The 19,865-nt window shown below is 34.7% G+C and overlaps 1 protein-coding gene across 1 annotated transcript in view; it reads right to left on the reverse strand.

Moving 5' to 3' along the window:
* ODR4 (odr-4 GPCR localization factor homolog) overlaps window positions 1-19,865 on the reverse strand; it is a 51,721-nt gene that overhangs the window by 14,008 nt on the left and 17,848 nt on the right. The window contains exons 4-12 of the mRNA XM_023510852.1: window positions 18,403-18,537; window positions 16,213-16,308; window positions 12,614-12,720; window positions 11,159-11,195; window positions 10,222-10,362; window positions 8,454-8,549; window positions 7,571-7,639; window positions 3,473-3,601; window positions 2,647-2,737 (exon numbers count right to left, since the gene is read on the reverse strand). Of these exons, the coding sequence (XP_023366620.1) occupies window positions 2,647-2,737; window positions 3,473-3,601; window positions 7,571-7,639; window positions 8,454-8,549; window positions 10,222-10,362; window positions 11,159-11,195; window positions 12,614-12,720; window positions 16,213-16,308; window positions 18,403-18,537 (901 nt within the window). The remainder of the gene's footprint in view (window positions 1-2,646; window positions 2,738-3,472; window positions 3,602-7,570; window positions 7,640-8,453; window positions 8,550-10,221; window positions 10,363-11,158; window positions 11,196-12,613; window positions 12,721-16,212; window positions 16,309-18,402; window positions 18,538-19,865) is intronic.

A 19,865-nucleotide genomic window follows, 5' to 3' on the forward strand; every position in this document is an offset into this window, starting at 1 on the left:
AAGTTAATACATCCTTTGCCACTTTCTGATGCATGCAAAAACATTCTAATTCAGGTTAATTTCATGGCATACATTCTACATTTTAGCATATTATAAAATCTACGAAATCATGGCAGTGTACAAGAAAAATAAGCTAAGTAAAATGAGGACAAATCTAAAATCTAACAATTTGGTATATATACAGTAGAACCTCCATAGTTGACCTCCTTCCTATATTAACTAGATCAAGTTGACCCAATTTTCGTAAACCGGACATGCACATGTCATTATAGGAGGCCTAGTTCCTTATGTTAACCCCTCCATATGTTTCTTCAGTCCCTTGGGTGGTCAAAATACAGAGGTTCAATTGTATATTCAACTTTAGAAATTTACATTTATTTGTATTATAACACTTACAGTTTATTCTTTTATCTTGATACCTTAAGATAAACTAACATGTTGAGGGAGTAAACTAGTAAACATTTAGTAATGTTACTAAAGTTTAAAATATATATATATGTCATTAATTTATGTACATTAAATTTTTTTATGTCCTACATGTATGTGTGTATATATATATATGTATATACATATATATGTATGTGTACATATATATGTGTGTGTGGATATATATATCCACATCTTGGATTAATTTACAATGCTAAATTTCAAAGCTAAAAACTTTTAAAGACAACTAACTAATTCTTCTTTATAATTTCTATCTTAGTAGCTTATCAGTTACCGAGTGCTTGACTTATACCAAGATTACCTAATTTAATATCAGACTCAACAAAATAGCTATTATAATTCCTGCTTTATATGTAAGCACATAGATGCTTACAAAGGCTGAATCACTTCTCCAAGGGGACTCTGCTAGTGTAGAACAGACACAGAAGCCAAGACCTCCAGTCTGTACTCTTTCCACCACTCTGTTCTCTTCACACAGGTCCCAAGGCCACTTAATTACCAGTGAAAACTTTTGACTTGTTAAAAAACTAATAATTAGATAACATTAACTTCTAAATATGTCAAATTTAATGTATGAATAGTGTAAATGCTATTAGAAGCCATTACTTTTACTAACTGGACATTAGAAATTTCAGACTACTAACAATATAAAATGAGGCCAGAACGGTCAAATAAAATCATTTTTTAAAAGTATTCGTAAATGGAAAGAGTATGCTGTGTGTGATAAGGCAGAGCTTTAACATTAATGGTAGACAGGCCCCCATTCCCCTGAGAATCCTAAAATTCACAATTCCACTGTAACATACACTGTACTCAGGAAGTGAACTAATGATTTACACCGTAAGAGTTACCACATACTTAAAAAATCAAACAGAAAAATAAAGTCATACCAAGATGAGGTCACTAGGCTGACTAACTATGTAAACAGGTCCCACATATATCCCCTGTAAAAATCTCAATCCAATTGCTGCATGTAAGATTGAAATTCATGTCTTAGCAAAATTACACTTTATTATTAAATGGAACTTGAGGGTAATTTGCGAATTATGGGAAGAACAAATGTTAAATTAATAATCCCAAGAATATGGCATATGAAGAATATAAAAAAAGATTATGATTAGTTCATTAAACCTAATATACTGGCTATCAGTAGCAATAAAAGAAGTTAGTTGTATAGAGGAGCTATGCCTTCTTCCTATAGCCCAAAAATACTCCCTGAGTAAACTAAGATGTATGTTTCAATTATGTACATATCCAGTCATATCTGAATAGTAAAATGGCGAAATGAGGGCATAGCTTCAAAAAGCATACTCAATATTTTACTTTTCTTTTTGGGTAAAAATGTTATTTTTAATGACCAAATTATTCAGATGGTATTAACATATGCAAAAGATAGGAGAGTTATCAAAGAGTAAGACACCGTAACTTAGCCGTTTTTAAACCCAAAAATGTCTGCTAGAGTAACAGCTGAAGAAATATATAAACTAATGTAGTTAATATAAACAGCATTCATTAAAGAATCCATTATATAGTACTTGACACTAATGAGTAACATTTTAATTATAGATAAACTCTTGGAAAAAACTCATAGATATTAATAAAAATTATTAGCTTTAAAATGGCAACACAGTCTACCCATTCTGGCCGGGGAAGGTTCATTCAGAATTAATTTTAAAAAATCCTCCAGCCAAGTGTGATTGCTCACGCCTTATAATCCTAGCATTTTGGGAGCCTGAGGTGGGAGGATCACTTAAGCCCAGAATTTGAAACCAGCCTGAGCACCACAGAGAGACCTCATTTCTACAAAAAAAATAAAAAGATTAGCTGGGCACAGTGGCACATGACTGTACTCCCAGGTACTTAGGAGTCTCAGGCATAAGTATTCCTTGAGCCCAGGAGTTTGAGGTCACAGTGAACTATGATGACTCAACTGCACTCTAGCCTGGGTGACAGAATCAGATCTTGTCTCAAAAAAGAAAAAAAAAAATCCTTCCTGAAATTGTTATAAGTTGACAGATTTGCCATTATAGTGTTCAAAAAAATTATTCTGTGTAGCAAATGAAAAATTTTCACTCAATAATAAATGTAAAAGATGACACTTAAAAGATAGGTAGGCAGCCATAAAAGACAACATATTTTGATGTCCTACTATTATATAATTGAATACATGGAAAAATAGCACTTATTTTATACTCATAACTTTTTTTTCTGGAATTTCATTCAAAAGCAGATCCTCAAATAGTATTTCACAACGATCAGCAACTGTGTTTAATATATCCCTCTTCATTGCCTACGGGGGAAAAACATCAAAAATAAACAAGAAATAAATATATTTTAGATTTACCCTAGTTATAAAAAACCTACATAATTTGCTTTCTAGTATAATCATGTCCACTAAATAACTGATACATCATTCCATTTTTTTAACTTCCCTTTATTTGACATGTTTATTGACACATTTATAGTTAAAAGGCAAATCTGCCTAGACCTTACCTAAATAATAAATTAAAATCAAAAAATATTTCACCTAAACAAACAATGCCAGTGTTACAAACTAGGAAATGTGCAACTATGATATAAATGCCTGGCATTAGTTTTAAAATTTCTTTTTAAATTAAATAAGGAGTTATTTATAATAATATTATAATGTAATTTCTATAATATTTTTACTGTTATCTGAAAAATTAAATTTCCCTCAGAAGAAATGATTCCAAAAGTACTACTATGATATAACTGTGGAGCACTTATTTAACCTGTGATTATTATTTTTTACTGATCAGCACGGGAGTTTTGACCTGCTCCGTTTCCGATTATTATTTTTTAAAAAGGTATATAAAAAGACATTCTATATATGAAAATATCAGAACTAATTATATGATAAATTTGGAATAGCCAAAAGACTGGGCCTCATGAATTAAAATTAATAATTATAAAATCTGAGACTAAAAAATGATAAATTTTAGGTTTTTAAACAGTTATATTAACACGTTTTCATTTTTAATATACCCGTTACTCCTTCTTGTACCTGCACAGCATCTTTAACCTTGGGCTTGTTGCTGTGAATATAAGCTCTGCATTTCACAGCTCCCTTAAGGTTCACAGAACCACTGCATATCTGGACTGTGGCTGTGGATCTGTGGTCTGAATTCAGGAGCTGAAAGACAAAATCTGGTTAAGTTCCAGGACCCATAATTATTAACTCCAAGAAATACTGAAACACTATATAAACCACTTTATGGAGAGAGAGGAATCTTTGAGTCAAGCGTTTGAAAGTATTCTGCATAAGTTATTTGTAGGGCTTCGTATTTCTCTTCAAAAGTTCTATATGATTTTCTGAGCATTCTGAAGGCATACTGAAATTAAAACAAAACTACATCTAATTTTTTTCTAACATAACCATCTAAAAAATCAATATTCATTTAATATATTCACTAAAAATGCATTCAGATTACTCAGATAAGTACTGTGAAGATGAAAAGATGCACAAAGCAGGCATTATGTACACTGTAGTAGGAGATGTAAGACGTACAAAAAAGATATACACAAAAGTACAAAGTGGGATGTGGTAAAGATGGTAAAATCACAGTCACTTCGCAGACATGCAGTTACTTATATACTTTCAGCTCATAACTATCATAGAATGAAAGCCGTGCTGTGCTTCAGGGCAAAAACAAACATATCAGTGATGCTGGACAGGAGAAGATGATGTTAGTGGTGGGGAGCAGTCGCTTTGCCTTGCAGTGCCATCTTCTTTAGTCTCAGGAGTGTTAGTTAGCTCCTGCTTGGTTTTCAGGTGCTTTACAGACATTTTTCACCTCATCTCCTTAGTAAAAGCCAAAATAAAGAGAACACTGAAACACTGAAAGTGTTATAAATAAATAGAGGATCCCTAAGGCAAAAATCTGAAACGCTCTAAAGTCTGAGCACATTCAGTATCGACATGATGCTCAAGGGAAATGCTCACTGGAGCATATTAGATTTTGGATTTTCAGATGAGAAATGCTCAAGTGGTAAATATTCTCAAATCTTACAAAATCAAAAAAAGCCTGAAACCAAAAGCGCTTCTGGCCCAAACACTGCAAATCAGGTAGACTAAAACTGTACTAAAGGCCTGTAATCTCAATGGAAACAAAAATTGTGATTAAAAAAATTCTTTTCATGGATATAGTTAGAAAGTAATTTAAGTTCTACTATGAACACTTGGAATAAATCATTCAACAATAGGATTACTTCTGAAGAACAAAAATCAAATCACTTTACATTGCATTTTACAGTTTGTGAAAAGTGCTATGCATCTATGTGTCTATGTAATCAGGTATTATATAAAGGAAAATGGTGAAGAAAAGAAACAGAACTTGTATTATATCGCTACTGAAAAAGCATGATCAGTCAATACTAAGGTAATTCAGGCAATGCCTAATATAGTTAGGCAAAACTTTAAAATTCTAAGTGTTTAAAAAGAATTTAAACTTAAACATGGTCAAGGTCTTGTTGATAAAAGCATTGTCACAGACCAAATAGTTTCAAAGATCCTGTATCCATTCAAAATTGGCCATCATCAGATCAAGCAGCAGCATGGCAATGCTGACACTGTACCAGGAATGACCTTCCTCGGACACTTGTAGATTTCACCGATACATCAAGAAGGTTGGAAGTGGAGAAGGAGTAATAAGCTTCCCTCATCCACTCCATCAACTTAGATAAAACCACTCTATTTTAAAAAATAATGCCCCATTCTGCTTATTTCATAAATAACTTACATTTTTCTTAACATATGCTCATTCATAACATACACATACATATATTACATATGTATAAACTAAGGTAATGTTGCTCAAAATAGACTAAACTATTAAAGATGGGAGGTGCCACATCAAAGACATGCAGTTTCTTAGATACTTTCAACTCATAACTTCCATAGAATGAAAGTAATGCTGTGCTTCAGAGCAAAAACAAACGTATCAATGATGCTGGACATGAGAAAATCACGTTAGTGGTTGTGAGCAGCTGCTTTATCTTGCGGTTCCATCCTCCGTAGTCTCAGGACACACACACAGACACAGGAGAAGAGTTTTTAAGGATATAGGGACTGATTCATTCTTTTATGGTAGAAATGTAGCTGAGTTCTAAAAACACAAACTTCACTTGGTTAACTAGACTTGAGAATGAATTCGGTTATAAATAGTTTTCAGAATCTAACTGCTTCATAAGTAAAGGAACTTCAGTGATAATGATATGGCATTTGGGAAGTGCAAAGATCCATCTGGTTATGATGACCAAATGAAACTTTAGATAAATAGTGGCATTTGGGTTAAATCTTAATGCAGAAATAGGATTTTGACAGTTGGGTTCAGGGAAAAGACAGTACCAGCAAGACAAGTTCAGGAAATTCACAGAATTTTAAAGGCATAGCAAGCATACATGTAGAACTATGTAGGAATAAAATATAAGAACAAAAAGGTATGCTGAGACTATGAAGAACCTCCAATTAGATTTTCTACCTAACTGATTCAGAGCAATTACGACACATTGAGCAAGGAGAGTGACATAATCAGTGTGTGATTATGTGTGTGTGTCTTGTACACATTCAATAAATAATTTATTTAAAAAAATTATAAATGAATGATTGCAGGCTGTAATTCAGAAAGGATAATTTGTACATAAAATAGAGGAGAAAAATGGAAGATATTCCAACAGATACACAAAGGTATAAGGGTTTTCAGAGAAACAATCACTTTGGGTAAGAAGCAGAGAGACCAGTTAAGAGTTACCAGTGCCAATCTAGGTAAAACAGTACTATTGTAAGGCTAATGGCAGTGGGACTGTAAGAAAATGAGAGATAAGCTTAACACTACAGTGAAACTGGAGTGGAAGAGAAGTGGCAACAAGCACTTGGTGACTATGTACACACTGGTCATGTCAAAATTTCTAGTTGGGCTGACAAGTGAAATGACTGACAAATACATATTACACTATATGAAATTACATAACTATCACAACAAATGATCTTGTATGATACTATCTTCCACTCTTCTACCTATATTCCCGCACTCTATACATTTCCCAACTGCAATTTTATAACATAACTTTAACCAAACTGTTTAATGAACTAAGATGTAAGCCTAACTAGCAAAGGTGGAGAAACAGTCAGCCTTAAAACAAAGGAAATTTCTAAAATCAAAACAAAGGTAGAAAGTAAGAGACTAAAACACTTCCAAAGTATAAAAAAAAAATTGAGAATTCATGTTGAGTGGTGTTAAGTACAATAACAACTTAGCAATGTTCTATCACTAAACACAGAGAAGGAGAAGAAATTAAAACATCCTCAAATGTCAAATTGTCTTTAATTCTATTTTATTTGGTTAAGAAAATCCAAGTCCTCATAGTATTTCCTTTTCAAAGCCCATTCCTTTTCAAAGCCCATGTTAACTTTAAACGTTTTATGGATATGCTTTTTATATCCTTGACTGTTCATTAGGATAATTTTGAGCAGGTTTACAATCAAAGGCATGTATACTTTTACACATAATTTTTTTATTCTTTAAGATATCTAACTTTAAATTTTCAAAGCAATGTGTAATTTAAAACAACCAAACAGAAATATAAAAGTTACTATTAATACTTTGTAATTTTTCTCAAAGCAGACAAGGTACATATCTATTTCAAATTAAATATATGACAATTCTTTGAATGTCTTGTACATACATCATTTACTTCTAAGTTGTTAAGAATTTACAAGTTTACTCATAAAACCTACAACCAAAATTAATTATAAGTTAATTATAACTTCTAAGTTGTTAAGAATTTATAACTTTACTCATAAAACCTACAACCAAAATTAATGATATATGTGAGTATACACATACGTATGTATATGTATACTTAAATTGCTATCTACTTGACGTCAAACGTTTAATAGCCCTTAAGGCAAAAGATACATAGGCTCTATTAAATTCATGTTTCTTGTGAATAACTTTCTTACAACTAGACATTCTATACAGTCTACTTCATCTGTAAAAGTCTTTTGTATTCTTTAATTATAAGCAATAAAAACAAAAACAATTTCATTATAGTTATTCTAAGATAAAGAATTTAAAATAAAGTGGCATTTTAAAATACTTACCAAATTTCTTAACACTCTGACATCAAAACAATGACCAGTAGCTTGAGTATTTCCTCTAGACGATTTTTTCTGGAAAAAACACCGAAGTCAAAAAGCCAGACAGTTGAGATTATAAGCAGAATATTAAAGACAATTCAGAAACTATCCTCTATCTACTAAATACATGAGAGAAAAAATAAGTCTTATTACATATTTTAATTTAGGTTTTTATATAATATTACTTCATGTATTTTGCATTGATCAACGTGTATTCTTAGAAGCCATTAATTCCCTTCTTTCAATCCTCTAAGGCAAGGATTGCAAACTGTTGCCTCTGGGCCAAATATCCATTGTCACCTGTCTCTGTAAATGAAGCTTTACACAAGCATGACCGCTCGTTTACATACCATCAGTGGCTGCTTTCGTGCTGTATTAGCAGAGATAAACAGTTGTAACAAAGACAGTAAGGCCTGCCAAGTCTGAAATATTTACTAGTTGGCTATTTACAAAATACTTGCTGACCCCTGCTCTACAAAGATCACCAAAGTTCCTCTTCTTTACATTAAAGCTATTTTGGAAACCCTTATAGACACTTCTAAGAAAATGGGCATAGCCTTTAAACAGCTGTCAGGGCCAGACATGTGGCCTTTAGTGACAGTAACCAGTCTACAGTTTGAAGGTTAGGGAAAATTCAGATGACTCTTTACTCCAGGTTTTGGGATTCTAATCATATCAGCAATGATCTCCTCCCATCATATGAGAAAAATATGTACCCTTTACTTTAAATAATCTTAGAAATGAGTAGATGAAACACGTTTTCATGAAGGCAAGGACTAAAGATAAGTCATCTTTATTTTTTCCTTAAGCACAAATAATTTCATAAGATAGTTTTCTCTGAACTCACCTGTCCTTCTAATAGGTCACAATCTTCTTCTTTAACTTGTCCATTAATCAAATAAACACTGTTTTCTATTTGCTTGGCCCAGCGTGTAAGTCCATTCTAAACACAACGTAGAAGTTTTTCAGATATAATGCCATCCCAATCAAACTCCCTCATCTCTAATTTTTTCTACCTAATACACTAAAATATTAAAATCTGTAAGTCACAATAATGCAATATTTAAAAGTCTCATAAAAAGTGTGCCCCCAATTTTTAGTACCTTATCAATATTTTGTAACATTTTTTTTCAGATCACTGTCCAAAACTAACATCACAAACTCAGAAGGCTCATTAACTACTTGCCCACAGTCAAATAAAATTCAATATTGCTCATTATCTTTAAAAAAAAAAAGTGATGAAAAGAGCCTCAAATGAACAATATAAAGCAGTCTTAAAGAGGAAATAATACCCAAGCTCCATCTTTCTTCATCTTTTTATTTTTTGTATTTTTGGTTTGTTTGGGATAGGATTTCGCTCTGTTGCCTGGGCTATACTGCATGGCACCATCAACCTCAAAGCCCTCAAGGAATCCTCCTGCCTCAGACTCCTGAGTAGCTGGGATCACCATAAGTGACTAATTTTTCTATCTTTTGTAGACAGGTTCTCACTATGGTGCATAGGCTTGTCTCAAACTCCTGGGCTCAAGAAATCTCCTACCTTCGGCTACCAAAGTGCTAGGATTACAGGTGTAACCCACTGTGTCTGGTCTCTATTTTTCTTCTTCATTATGAAAAAAATGAAGAAAAATGAGACATAAATGAAAGAATGAGACAGAAATACAAAAAGGGGCTAGACATGGTGGCTCATGGCTATACTACTAGCTGTTTGGGAGGCTAAGGTGGGAAGATCACTTGAGGTCAAGATTTCTAGACCAGCCAGGGTAACTTAGGTAGACCCTGTTCACAAGAACTAAAAAAATTAGTTGGGTGTGGTGGTATTCACCTAAAGGGTCATCTACGTGGGAGGCTAAAATAGGAGGACTGCTTGAGCCCAGGAATTTGAGGTTATAGAGATCTATCATCAGGCCACTACACTTCAGCCTGAGCAATAAAGCAAGACTCTGTGTGTGTGTGTGGGGGGGGAGGCGTTGTGGGGGGGTTGGAGAGGGAAGAAATACAGAAAAGGACTAGAAAAGGGAAAACAAAACAACTAAGAACAAAGAGAAATCTAGAAGTCTAAACATAATTACAACTTAAAAGGCCCAGGAACAATGGCTCAGAAGTTCAAGACCATCTTGAGAAAAATCAAGACTCTGTCTCTACAAAAAATAGAAAAATTAGCCAGGTTGGTGGCACAAGCTTATAGTCCTAGCAATTTGGGAGGCTGAAGCAGGAGAATCACGTGAACCTGGGAATTTGAGATTGCAGTGAGCTATGATGATGCCACTGCACTAAGTAGCCCAGGCAATGGAATGAGACAATGTCTCAAAAATAAAAGAAAAAGTTACATTTTACATATGTTAATAAATATTTAGTATGCACTATAATATGAATATACTGGTATTATGATACGGTTCCACCTCTAAAGATATTTCTAATCTGGCTGGGGTAATATGTAACTCACTCATATAATATTATAAGTAGAATATAACTTTTGAGGATTATAAATGACATGAAGATTTTTTTAATTAAAAAATAATTAATGTAGGGAAAAAATGAATGACACAGGAAATCAGAATGAAATTAGATTGTTCATTTAGCATCATGAAAGAAAACTCATTTTGCCCTGATACCTTTGTGTTTTTCTCCAAAGTATAGCTGACAGAAGTAGTAGAAAGTGGGATGTGAATATTAATGTGAATTGTACACTCTAAAGAAAGCCATGAAGTTGACAATCCACTTTGATACTTCCAATCTGCTGGTCTTGCTGAACTCTAGCAGTGGAGAAGGGAAAAAAATAAAGTATGATGTGATTTAGGTAAAACACAAGGATCAGTAAAACACCATAAAGTGTATAACCGAATAATGCAAACAAGCTGATACCCAACATATTTGATATCCCTCCTGATCAAAGGGCTATAGCTTAGGAGTTAATAAAAAAAATAAAGCATGTATTAAGTTTAGTAATCTTCAATACACCTAGGCAACCTTCCTCCTCCTTCCAGTGGTAGGTAGAAAAAGGAAAAGAAGGGGGTCCATGATTAGAATTCTGAAAAGTCCTTTGGTCTTCTTTCATTGATAGCTTCAATAGTTATCACATCTAAAGAATGTGATGTGGAACAAATAATCACTGCAGAGTGGCGAGTAGGTGCCAGGCATTTTTCTTTATGTCCCATCCTTGCTAACAATACTGCAAAGCTACTTCCTCACTTTGCTTTAAACACTTTAGTAAAATGCTAGTCTGGATTCTTCTGAGTATAAGTAGTTCATTTACTAGGCACTACGGCTACCAAAACTAGAGTGCAGTGATTTTTACCCTCAGCTTCTAAGCATAACACTAAACACACAAACAAGGTAAGAGGAGCTTAACAGAGATATTTCAATAATTACCAAAAATGTTTTCCTTGCCTATAATAAAATTGCTCATATTTCAGAATAAAAATTATAGTTGGCTGTGGACATCAGTAGGAAGTGACGGCAATAAAAATAATGAAAACCAAATATAAAGTTGAATCATAGTTTAAAAACAATTGGCAACACAAAAATCTTTAAAAGAGTAATTTTTCTTACCTTTGGATCATGGACATCATAAGTTCGACAAAATATTCTTTACTGATTAAGGATAGAAATGACCAAAAAAGAAGAATTCTTGAAAATCGAAAAAATATGAACCACTAAAAAATTATAATTAAAAAATGTATGCATACACGAGTTTTTATAAAAGCCATATTTTATAGACTTAGACTTAAATATAGGTTTGTGTATGTATCCATACACATACAAAGCTGACCATAGTACTTTTAATTTTTGAAAACTATAAATAAATCCTGCTCATCACAATGAATAGAATGAAAGCCCCTGTGAAATTTATCTCAAATACACCTCCACCATCATAACATGAACACTGTTTAAGATGGGCCAAGTCTCAGAATGTCCACTGATGACAAGGCTTGTAAATGAAACTGTCTAGTTAAATACCAAAGAAGTTAACGCTGAGCTTCTGCAGAAATGGTCCCTTTTTCTTGAGACAGAGCCTCAAGCCGTCACCTGGGTAGAGTGCCGTGCCATCAGAGCTCACAGCAACCTCCAACTCCTGGGCTCAAGCAACTCTCCTGCTTCTGCCTCTCAAGTAGCTGGGACTACAGGCGCCCACCACAATGCCCCAGCTATTTTTTGGTTGCAGCTGTCATTGTTGTTTGGTGGGCCCAGGCTGGATTCGAACCTGCCAGCTCAGGTGTATGTGGCTGGTACCTTAGCTGCTTGAGCCACAAGTGCTGAGCCGAAATAGTCATTTTTTATATTCTGTCTTCTGGAAGCCTATTGCATCACTCCTTTGGTGAGCCTGCCCCTTGCTTGGAGGCCCCTTACCCTGGCAAGGTGCAGAGGAGAGAAGCAAAGGAGGTCTTGCTACTGACTTTTAGTGCCATACAATCTTGGCCAAAGACATAAGAATTTCATGAGCATCCTACACTGTCCAGTTCAGCACATCTATGCTCTGAATCGCACATTTTCTCTATAGGAATCAGAGGTGAAAACTTTCAACATAATAAAAATATTAATTTGCCTAAATTTTCAGCCAGGCATTTATCTTTCTCTAGAGCAGTGGTACTCAACCTTCCTAATGCTGCAACCTTTTAATACAGTTCCTCATGAAAATAATTTTATGGTTGGGGGTCACCACAACATGAGGAACTGTATTAAAGGGTCGCAGCATTAGGAAGGTTGAGAACGACTGCTCTAGAGGATCTATTGTGCTTGGATACACAGAGTGGATAACTAGCAAAAAAAAAATTCAGAATCCTGAGTTCTTGCTATCACTCTCAAACTCTATATAATCCTGGAGCATGATTTAACCATTATTGCTATTATCACTGGCAGCTCTAATCATGTGTTTTACAGAAAACCATATGAAATTATGCCTATTTTCAAAACAATGATGATTAAAATAAGGGGTGAAAAAACACTTGTAAGAACATTATTTAAGAACCATATACTTTTAAACATAAACACCCAAATAAAAGATACTTTTTTGTAGACGAGCAAATGTGAAGCATCACTCGTTCTGAAACCTCTTCCTCTGTGAAATTCCACAGTCTCCTTCTACTCACGGACTTTTCCACAGCAAATATTAGCTGAAAGAAAAACACACATCAATGAAATACAAAATGAAAAAACAAAACAAAACATGGAAAAAGGCAATTATAATGTCCCTAAACTCCCCTGGAGCTTTAAAATTCCATGATTCTATCATTTTTCTTGTTAGTTTGGTTTGTTTTTGCTTTTCTGAGACAAGTCTTACTATGTTACCCACGCTGGTTTTGAGCTCCTAGGCTCAAGTGATCCTGTTCCCTCAGCTTCTTGTGTGGCTGAGACTACCTACATGCACATACCATAAAGCCTGGCTATATATATGTATTTTTTAATTTCTTAGAAGCAGAATTTTGTTATGTTGCCCAGGCTGTAGGACAGTGGCTATTCACAGGTCAATTACAGCTTGCTGAACAGGCCCTGAAACCTCTGGGTTCAAGTTATCCTCTTGCCTCAGCCTCCAGAGTAGATAGGACTACAGGTGCCCACCACAAGTTTTTCTTTTCTTCCAAATAAAAACTGAAACTCACCATTAACCACGTTAGATTCCAGTTTTAGGGACTTATAAAAAACTAGGTTTTAGATAGAAAAGGTGTAATTCAATGTTAATGATTAACTGATATGAAAAATTAATTTGAGGCAACTAGCATTTACATGAAAAATAGAGGAGGTTATTTTAATTAGAATAATAAATAATTTTAACTACAAAAATGGAATGTGTTACCCATTTAGTATTTCCTATTTAAATGTCACAAATGACTTAAAACAACATAAAATATGGTAATGACATAATTTAAAGTGAAAAAAATCACAATAGTGACATAAATTTATGTCAAAAATAAGAATTTTTAAAAATGCATTCTTAATCTAAGGCAGGGGTCCTCAAACTTTTTAAACAGGAGGCCAGTTCACTGGCAGGACTGTGGGCCCCGGGACGAGTCAGCTGCTAAGCAGGACAGGCAGCTGTGGCAAAAACACCCAGCGGGCAGGATAAATGTCCTAGGCAAGCCACATGTGGCCCAAGGGCCACAGTTTGAGGACACTTATCAAAGGGATGTTATGCATTTGGCTCTAAGTTTTCTTTTTTTCTTTTTTTTTTTTTTTTTGAGATGGAGCCTCAAGCTATCCCCCTGGGTAGAGTGCCATGGCATCACGCTCACAGCAACTTCCAACTCCTGGGCTCAAGCGAGTCTCCTGCCTCAGCCTCCCAAGTAGCTGGGACTACAGGCGCCCGCCACAGCACCTGGCTATTTTTTGGTTGCAGCCATCATTGTTGTTTGGCGGGCCCAGGCTGGGGATTCAAACCTGCCACCTTAGGTGTATGTGACTGGCGTCTTAGCCGCTTGAGCCACAGGCGCCGAGCCGGCTCTAAGTTTTCTAACAATAATGTACAAAGAGAAATCTGATCTGTTACCTACATGATCCATAAGCTAAAAACAAGTAATTGATAAAAAGAGGCATAGCTTTCTTGAGCATAAAAAGAAATTTCTTCTGGACACACAATATTATGTGCATAATAAACAACATTCTAAACAATAAAACTTACAGGTGACTTTGGCAAGTTTTATGCGGTTATTTCTTATCATATCTCTTAATGCCAGCCCATGCAGATAAAGTTAGATCATTGAAACAATTTTGGAAGTACAGCATTTCTAAAGTTTTACCTGCTTCTCAGAAACAAAAGATAAAAAAGCAAAAGGACCAAAGAGGATACAAAATTTTCAAAGAGGTCAATTTATTTAAAATGAAAAAATTGGCAGAAGACAGAACAACTTGCCAGGGAGAAGAACATCTTCATTTAATTGTCTTACTCCCTTTGGTGCAAATATCAAAGGTTTAAAGGGTGGGACGTCTGAGAGAAGAAGTTACAAAACTAGAAGAATCTGTAGAATCTGGGATTCTTAGATGCATACTTTTTATCTAAAAAAATTTCTGGGGGGATTCTGTGGGGTTTTACTATTCTCAAATTATGAGACCCATTTACTTTCCTAGAATATCAAATACTCATTTGAAAGTTAATCAGGATCTTATATAAGTACTAAAAGAGATGAAAGCAGGCTCCACGGAGTTTGCTAGGTTTGAGTTTGAGTGAAAACAGCTGCGGACCTTTGTATGAACTTTTAAACTATGTTGACTCCTGGGAAACTAGCCCCAAACTTCACGGTAGTTCTTTGTCAGTGCCTGGTGGACACAGGAGAATGAAGGAAAATGAAAAGACAGATGGAGATTTAAAGTTTTAAAAACAGCACGGGCCAAGGGATTTTTGCTTCTTCTTGTGAGGCTTTAGCAAAGACAAAAACCCCAGGCTAGCTGTATATTTATTTCATACAGCTCGTAGGGGAGGGCCAAAATCTTTTCATTGTAATTCTTGCTGGGCTTGCTTTCCCCAATTAACCTATGCCTTAAACTAGCTACTTTAATCAAATTGATTCACTTCTTACTTACCTCATGCTAAATTATTTATGATTCTAACACAAACAGAACATGGGACATGGAAGACAGTCCTGGAGCGAGATGTCAAAGAAGAGCCCAATTAGGCCACGCACACAAATCTCAGAAATGGTTAAACCCCTGGGAAACCTTATGCTCAGAAGGACTGACACTTCTGACTATACCAAAGTGACAGAAGAATGGAGACATTTAAACATTCTGTATTCCCTAACTCCCCCAAAGCACTCACTCCCCATGAGAGGGCAGCCCTGCCCAGCCAGGGTGGGGGGTGGGAGCCCTGCCTGCTCAGTGACCTCACAGCACAGCCAGTCTTGCTGGGGGGTGGTGAAGTTTCAGCAAGACAGCCTCTGGTGTCTTAAAAGGGCCAGGCCTTTGGCAGTGCATTTTGCACCAGGCTTTGAGTTTCTCTGATCCACTTCCCTCCTGTCTCTCTATTCCCTTTTGTCCATCATCTGCAATCATTTTCTTAATTCAATTCCTAAGTTACTTACAACAACTGAATATTGGTTTTAAGCTTATGAAATCATTATTACTAGCAATGCAAGCACATCAAGGTATGACTCTCCCCTTAAGTACCCATATGTACATCCACAGTTAACCAATTCTCTGACATAGCAATAAAGCAAAAATACACAGGGATTCAGGATAGATACTCTCTGTACAAGAGTAAAAAATAAATATTTGATTATTGTTTCTTTATGTTTTACTCTCAAGATCTTAAGAGAGTGGAACAAAAGGTGAAGTATCTCACCTATTAATTTTACGTTACAGCAATCGTTTGGTACTAAATGTAAGATCTAGTAGAATACTGCAATTGCACAAGAAAAACTGTTAAAGCATCATAACTTGTCTCAGATTAGTAAGAAATAATCTTTAAAAGAAAGACAGCTCTGATTGAAAAAATACATATTTACATTTATTACACTCAAGCTATCTAAGCAATTGGCTATTAAAAGCTATTTTAGCACAATCCCAGGATGAAGAATATGGAACACAAACATACATATGCCCAGAATTATTGTATATCCTCATAATCAATAAAAGTAATATGTAATCTCTGATCTTATTAAACAGATCTGACTTACTCTGCGCAGGGCATTTTGAAAATCATTTGCTAGTTCCAGAGTAGTAACAATAAAAACTCCAAGAACCAAAAGTCCCCCTGGTAGCATTCGGGATACCTAAAAATAGAAACACAGTATTAGATAATAAAAGCATTTGGCATCATATGTGTTCTTTTCTGTTTGAGAAATTAAATATCTTTTTAGAACATCCTTATCTCTTTACCTTAAAACTACTTTATAAATAAATGCACCGGCTCACACAGCACTGTCTGTGAGGGAGTTTTGAGCAGTAAACAAGTAACTTTAATGGAACACTCCCCCTTCTCACCTTATCTGGCCCTCAATGACTTTTGTCTTTACCCTCAAACAAAGGAAATATTGAAAGAAAGACATTTTGATGACATTCAGGACGTCTAGGATAGTTTGATGACAGCTTTGATAGCATTCCAGAAAAAAGTTCAAAAATTGCTTTGAATGGTGGACCAGGCACTGGCATCAGTGCATAGCTTCCCAAGGGGAGCACTTTGAAGGTGACTGTACTGACATTCAGCAATGAGGTATGGAGCACTTTTTCTAAGATGAGTTCATGAACTTAATTGTCAAATTGTGTACCTGTCTATGAGTACATACATAGAAATATATGTGTGCATTTAAAAGGTCTAAAGTACATTGGAGAAAGAAATAATTCTATTTCTATCTCACTGTAACATTCTTTACTAGAAGATATATATAATTCATTCAATAGATACTTTTAAGAAAGTGGGTTAATTTATTTATCATTCCTTCTTGTCCACCCTAAATTTGTTTCCTTCTTGTATAAAGCAACATCATCCTCCTAGACATCCAGGCTAAAATTCTCAGTCATCTTTACATACTCCTTCCCTATATCTCTTCACTCCCAATCAACTTGATCACTAAATCTTTTGATTATAGCTCTTTCTCCAAAATGATTTGGCAATGAAGTTCTAGCCTTATGTATTAGTTTTATTCATGAATTCCTTTATCTAGTACTTTGGAGTTCCCATAATAAACCATGGAAATCCTAAGTGCTAGGCACTTAGGAAATTGCTATAAATAAAATAAAAGTGACTCTCGAGCTCACAAAGTTCAGAGTCTAGCTAGGTTAGGCTCACTTCATCCTCTCTTGGACCATCATTGTAATTATACATTTTCTGTTTTGTCTCCAGTCTACATAGTCTCCATTTACACTGTACCAAGATATTAAAGCTATTTTCTAAATTAATGGCAAATTAATCCCTTCTAAAAATAAGAAGTTCTGGAAGTCTACCATGGAGGTAGGCCTGCATTCAAAAACTACCCATAAACTGGTTTCTCCCAGTCTTATATCTAATTACATTCTTCTACACAGCCCACATGCCAGCAATATCCCATTGCGTGCTATTCCCTACCATCTTTTACTTTCTTGTCTTTGTGTTATTTATCCATACTGTCCTTGGATACCATGTGTTCCCTAACTACTTCTACTGGCAAAGTCCTACTCATCCTTCAAGTTCAGAGCCTTCTGTGAAGTCATTTTGAATCCAACTATTGGCAGTTATTTAATTACCTCCATCCCCCCTATATTCCTATAATACTTTTCTACTTTATTTCTATTATATTTGTTATTGGTAATAACGTCTTTTTCTTAGGTTAAAAATGTAAACTCTCTAAGGACATTTTAAAAAGAATTTAATCATCTATTTATTCTCTTGGTGCCCTGCATTACTCCTTGAAACAAGCAGACCATCAACTGTATTATCAATGATAAGAATTATTTTAGAGTAAAATAAAATGAAAATAAGTTAAATGACCAATAACAGGGATAGGTTAAAAAATTTCATAATCTAATGCAATGAAAAAATGTTAACAATGGAAAAACCATAGCATTTAAGAGGAAAGGCTTTCAGTTTACACTGCCTGGGTTCAAATCCCAGTTCTACCATTTAATTGCTATGTAATCTTGGGTGGGTGATTTAATTTCAAGCAAGAAACTACTTTTTAAAAACTAGACATAGATGAATCAACAAAGAAATATTAGCATAATTATGGATAAAACAGAATACTACTTTTGATATAATCTGTAAGTTTTGAAAATTTAACAAGTACTCTGAAATCCTAGTGTAGTACCCTGAGAACAAAGTGCTATTTTATTATTTTGTTGTTAGTGAAATAAACAGAAACTTAATTATGTGAAGAGAGAAATAAGGTGACCTGGTTGGCATGTTCTGTGGTCCACTCTTCATCCAAGTCATCCAACTTAGCTTTGGAATGTTTGAGGTTCTCATTTTGTTCCTCTTTGGGTGGTGTTCTAGTGGCAAGAATCACATAATCCTTTTGTGATGAACACTTCAAAAACAAATTATAAAAGCTTATTAGAGTAATATCTGATTGGGGAATCAGATGTCTTAGCTTTTCTAACATGCAAAAACTTAGTAATACTTGTAGCAGGTTAAACTGTCAATACCCATATTACAATAGCATGTGCAGGGAAACTAATTTCTAAGGATGGCTTCACATTTCTTTTACATGTTGTTTAGCTTTTAATATATTTAATACGAGCTTCTTATTATTTAGACATCCCAAACGTGAATCACAAAGTGGTCCTTCAAAACGGTTTACTAGATGAATAAATGAACTGCATTAACTAAAAGGTATATGCTTAGTCAACTTTCTAGTTATTGTTATTTTCTAAATAATTCGAATAGATTAGATGTTTAACAAATATAAAATATCAGTAAAATATTTTTACTGATTTTAAAAGCAACAAGTGACTTTCTGTATCTTGCTTTAACTGAAATGATGACAGCAGGGAGCTTGCACGTATGTGTCCACCACATAATGAAAAGAATCTGGGACACATAATTTGAAGTGATACCAGATTCTATGTTCTTCAATTTTTAATAGCAGTTAAATGGTAATCAAAACCTAAATTTAAATTTAGGGAACATTTAAAAGCTCAGTTTCACTACAGTGCAAGTTTCTTACACAAAGAATGAAAATGAGGCTGATAATGCAAGGCAGCATAGTGTCATCCTCAAACATGCCCTAAAACTCCCGTCAATCACATCATCTCAGGACAGAAAATAAAGCAAGAGTAAGTTATTACTATACAAGTTAATTCCAGAAAGTTACATTCAAATGTACACACAGAAAAAGAAGGTAGAAAAAAGACAGATGCTGATCAAATAGTTCTTTTTCCACAAAATGTGTAATTTTGAAAAGATAAAGAAACTGACACATAGTAGGAAACAGGTGAGCTTGAGGGGAAGGAAAAAAGGTCATGTACCGTAGAATGAAAAGGATGAAAAAGCACGTAGAATGCGGAAGGAAATGACAAGACACATGAAAACACTGGAAGACAGGCCCTAAATTTGAGAGACTTATTTGTAAGATGGTGGTTTTGTTGAGCCCTAAAAACAGGCTATCTCTAAAAAATAGTCTATATCCATTCGGTGAGACCAGTTTGGGAGAGGGTCTCTATCCCTGACCTTTTATCTCTACTGATCACATCTTTCTTTGACTCTTCTTTTCTTAAATTTTCAAAATGAAGGAAAGGAAAGAATTCAAATAAAAAGTTCCTAGCAAAAAGAGACCTAAATTAGATGCAAAGTAACCTGAACCTAAAGTTCACGTTGTTGCCAATACAGGCAATCTGGCTGTCTACTGAGAGGTCC

The sequence above is a fragment of the Otolemur garnettii genome, unplaced genomic scaffold (assembly GCF_000181295.1).
Source record: "Otolemur garnettii isolate 467f Iridium unplaced genomic scaffold, OtoGar3 scaffold00016, whole genome shotgun sequence".
Lineage (NCBI taxonomy): Eukaryota > Metazoa > Chordata > Mammalia > Primates > Galagidae > Otolemur > Otolemur garnettii.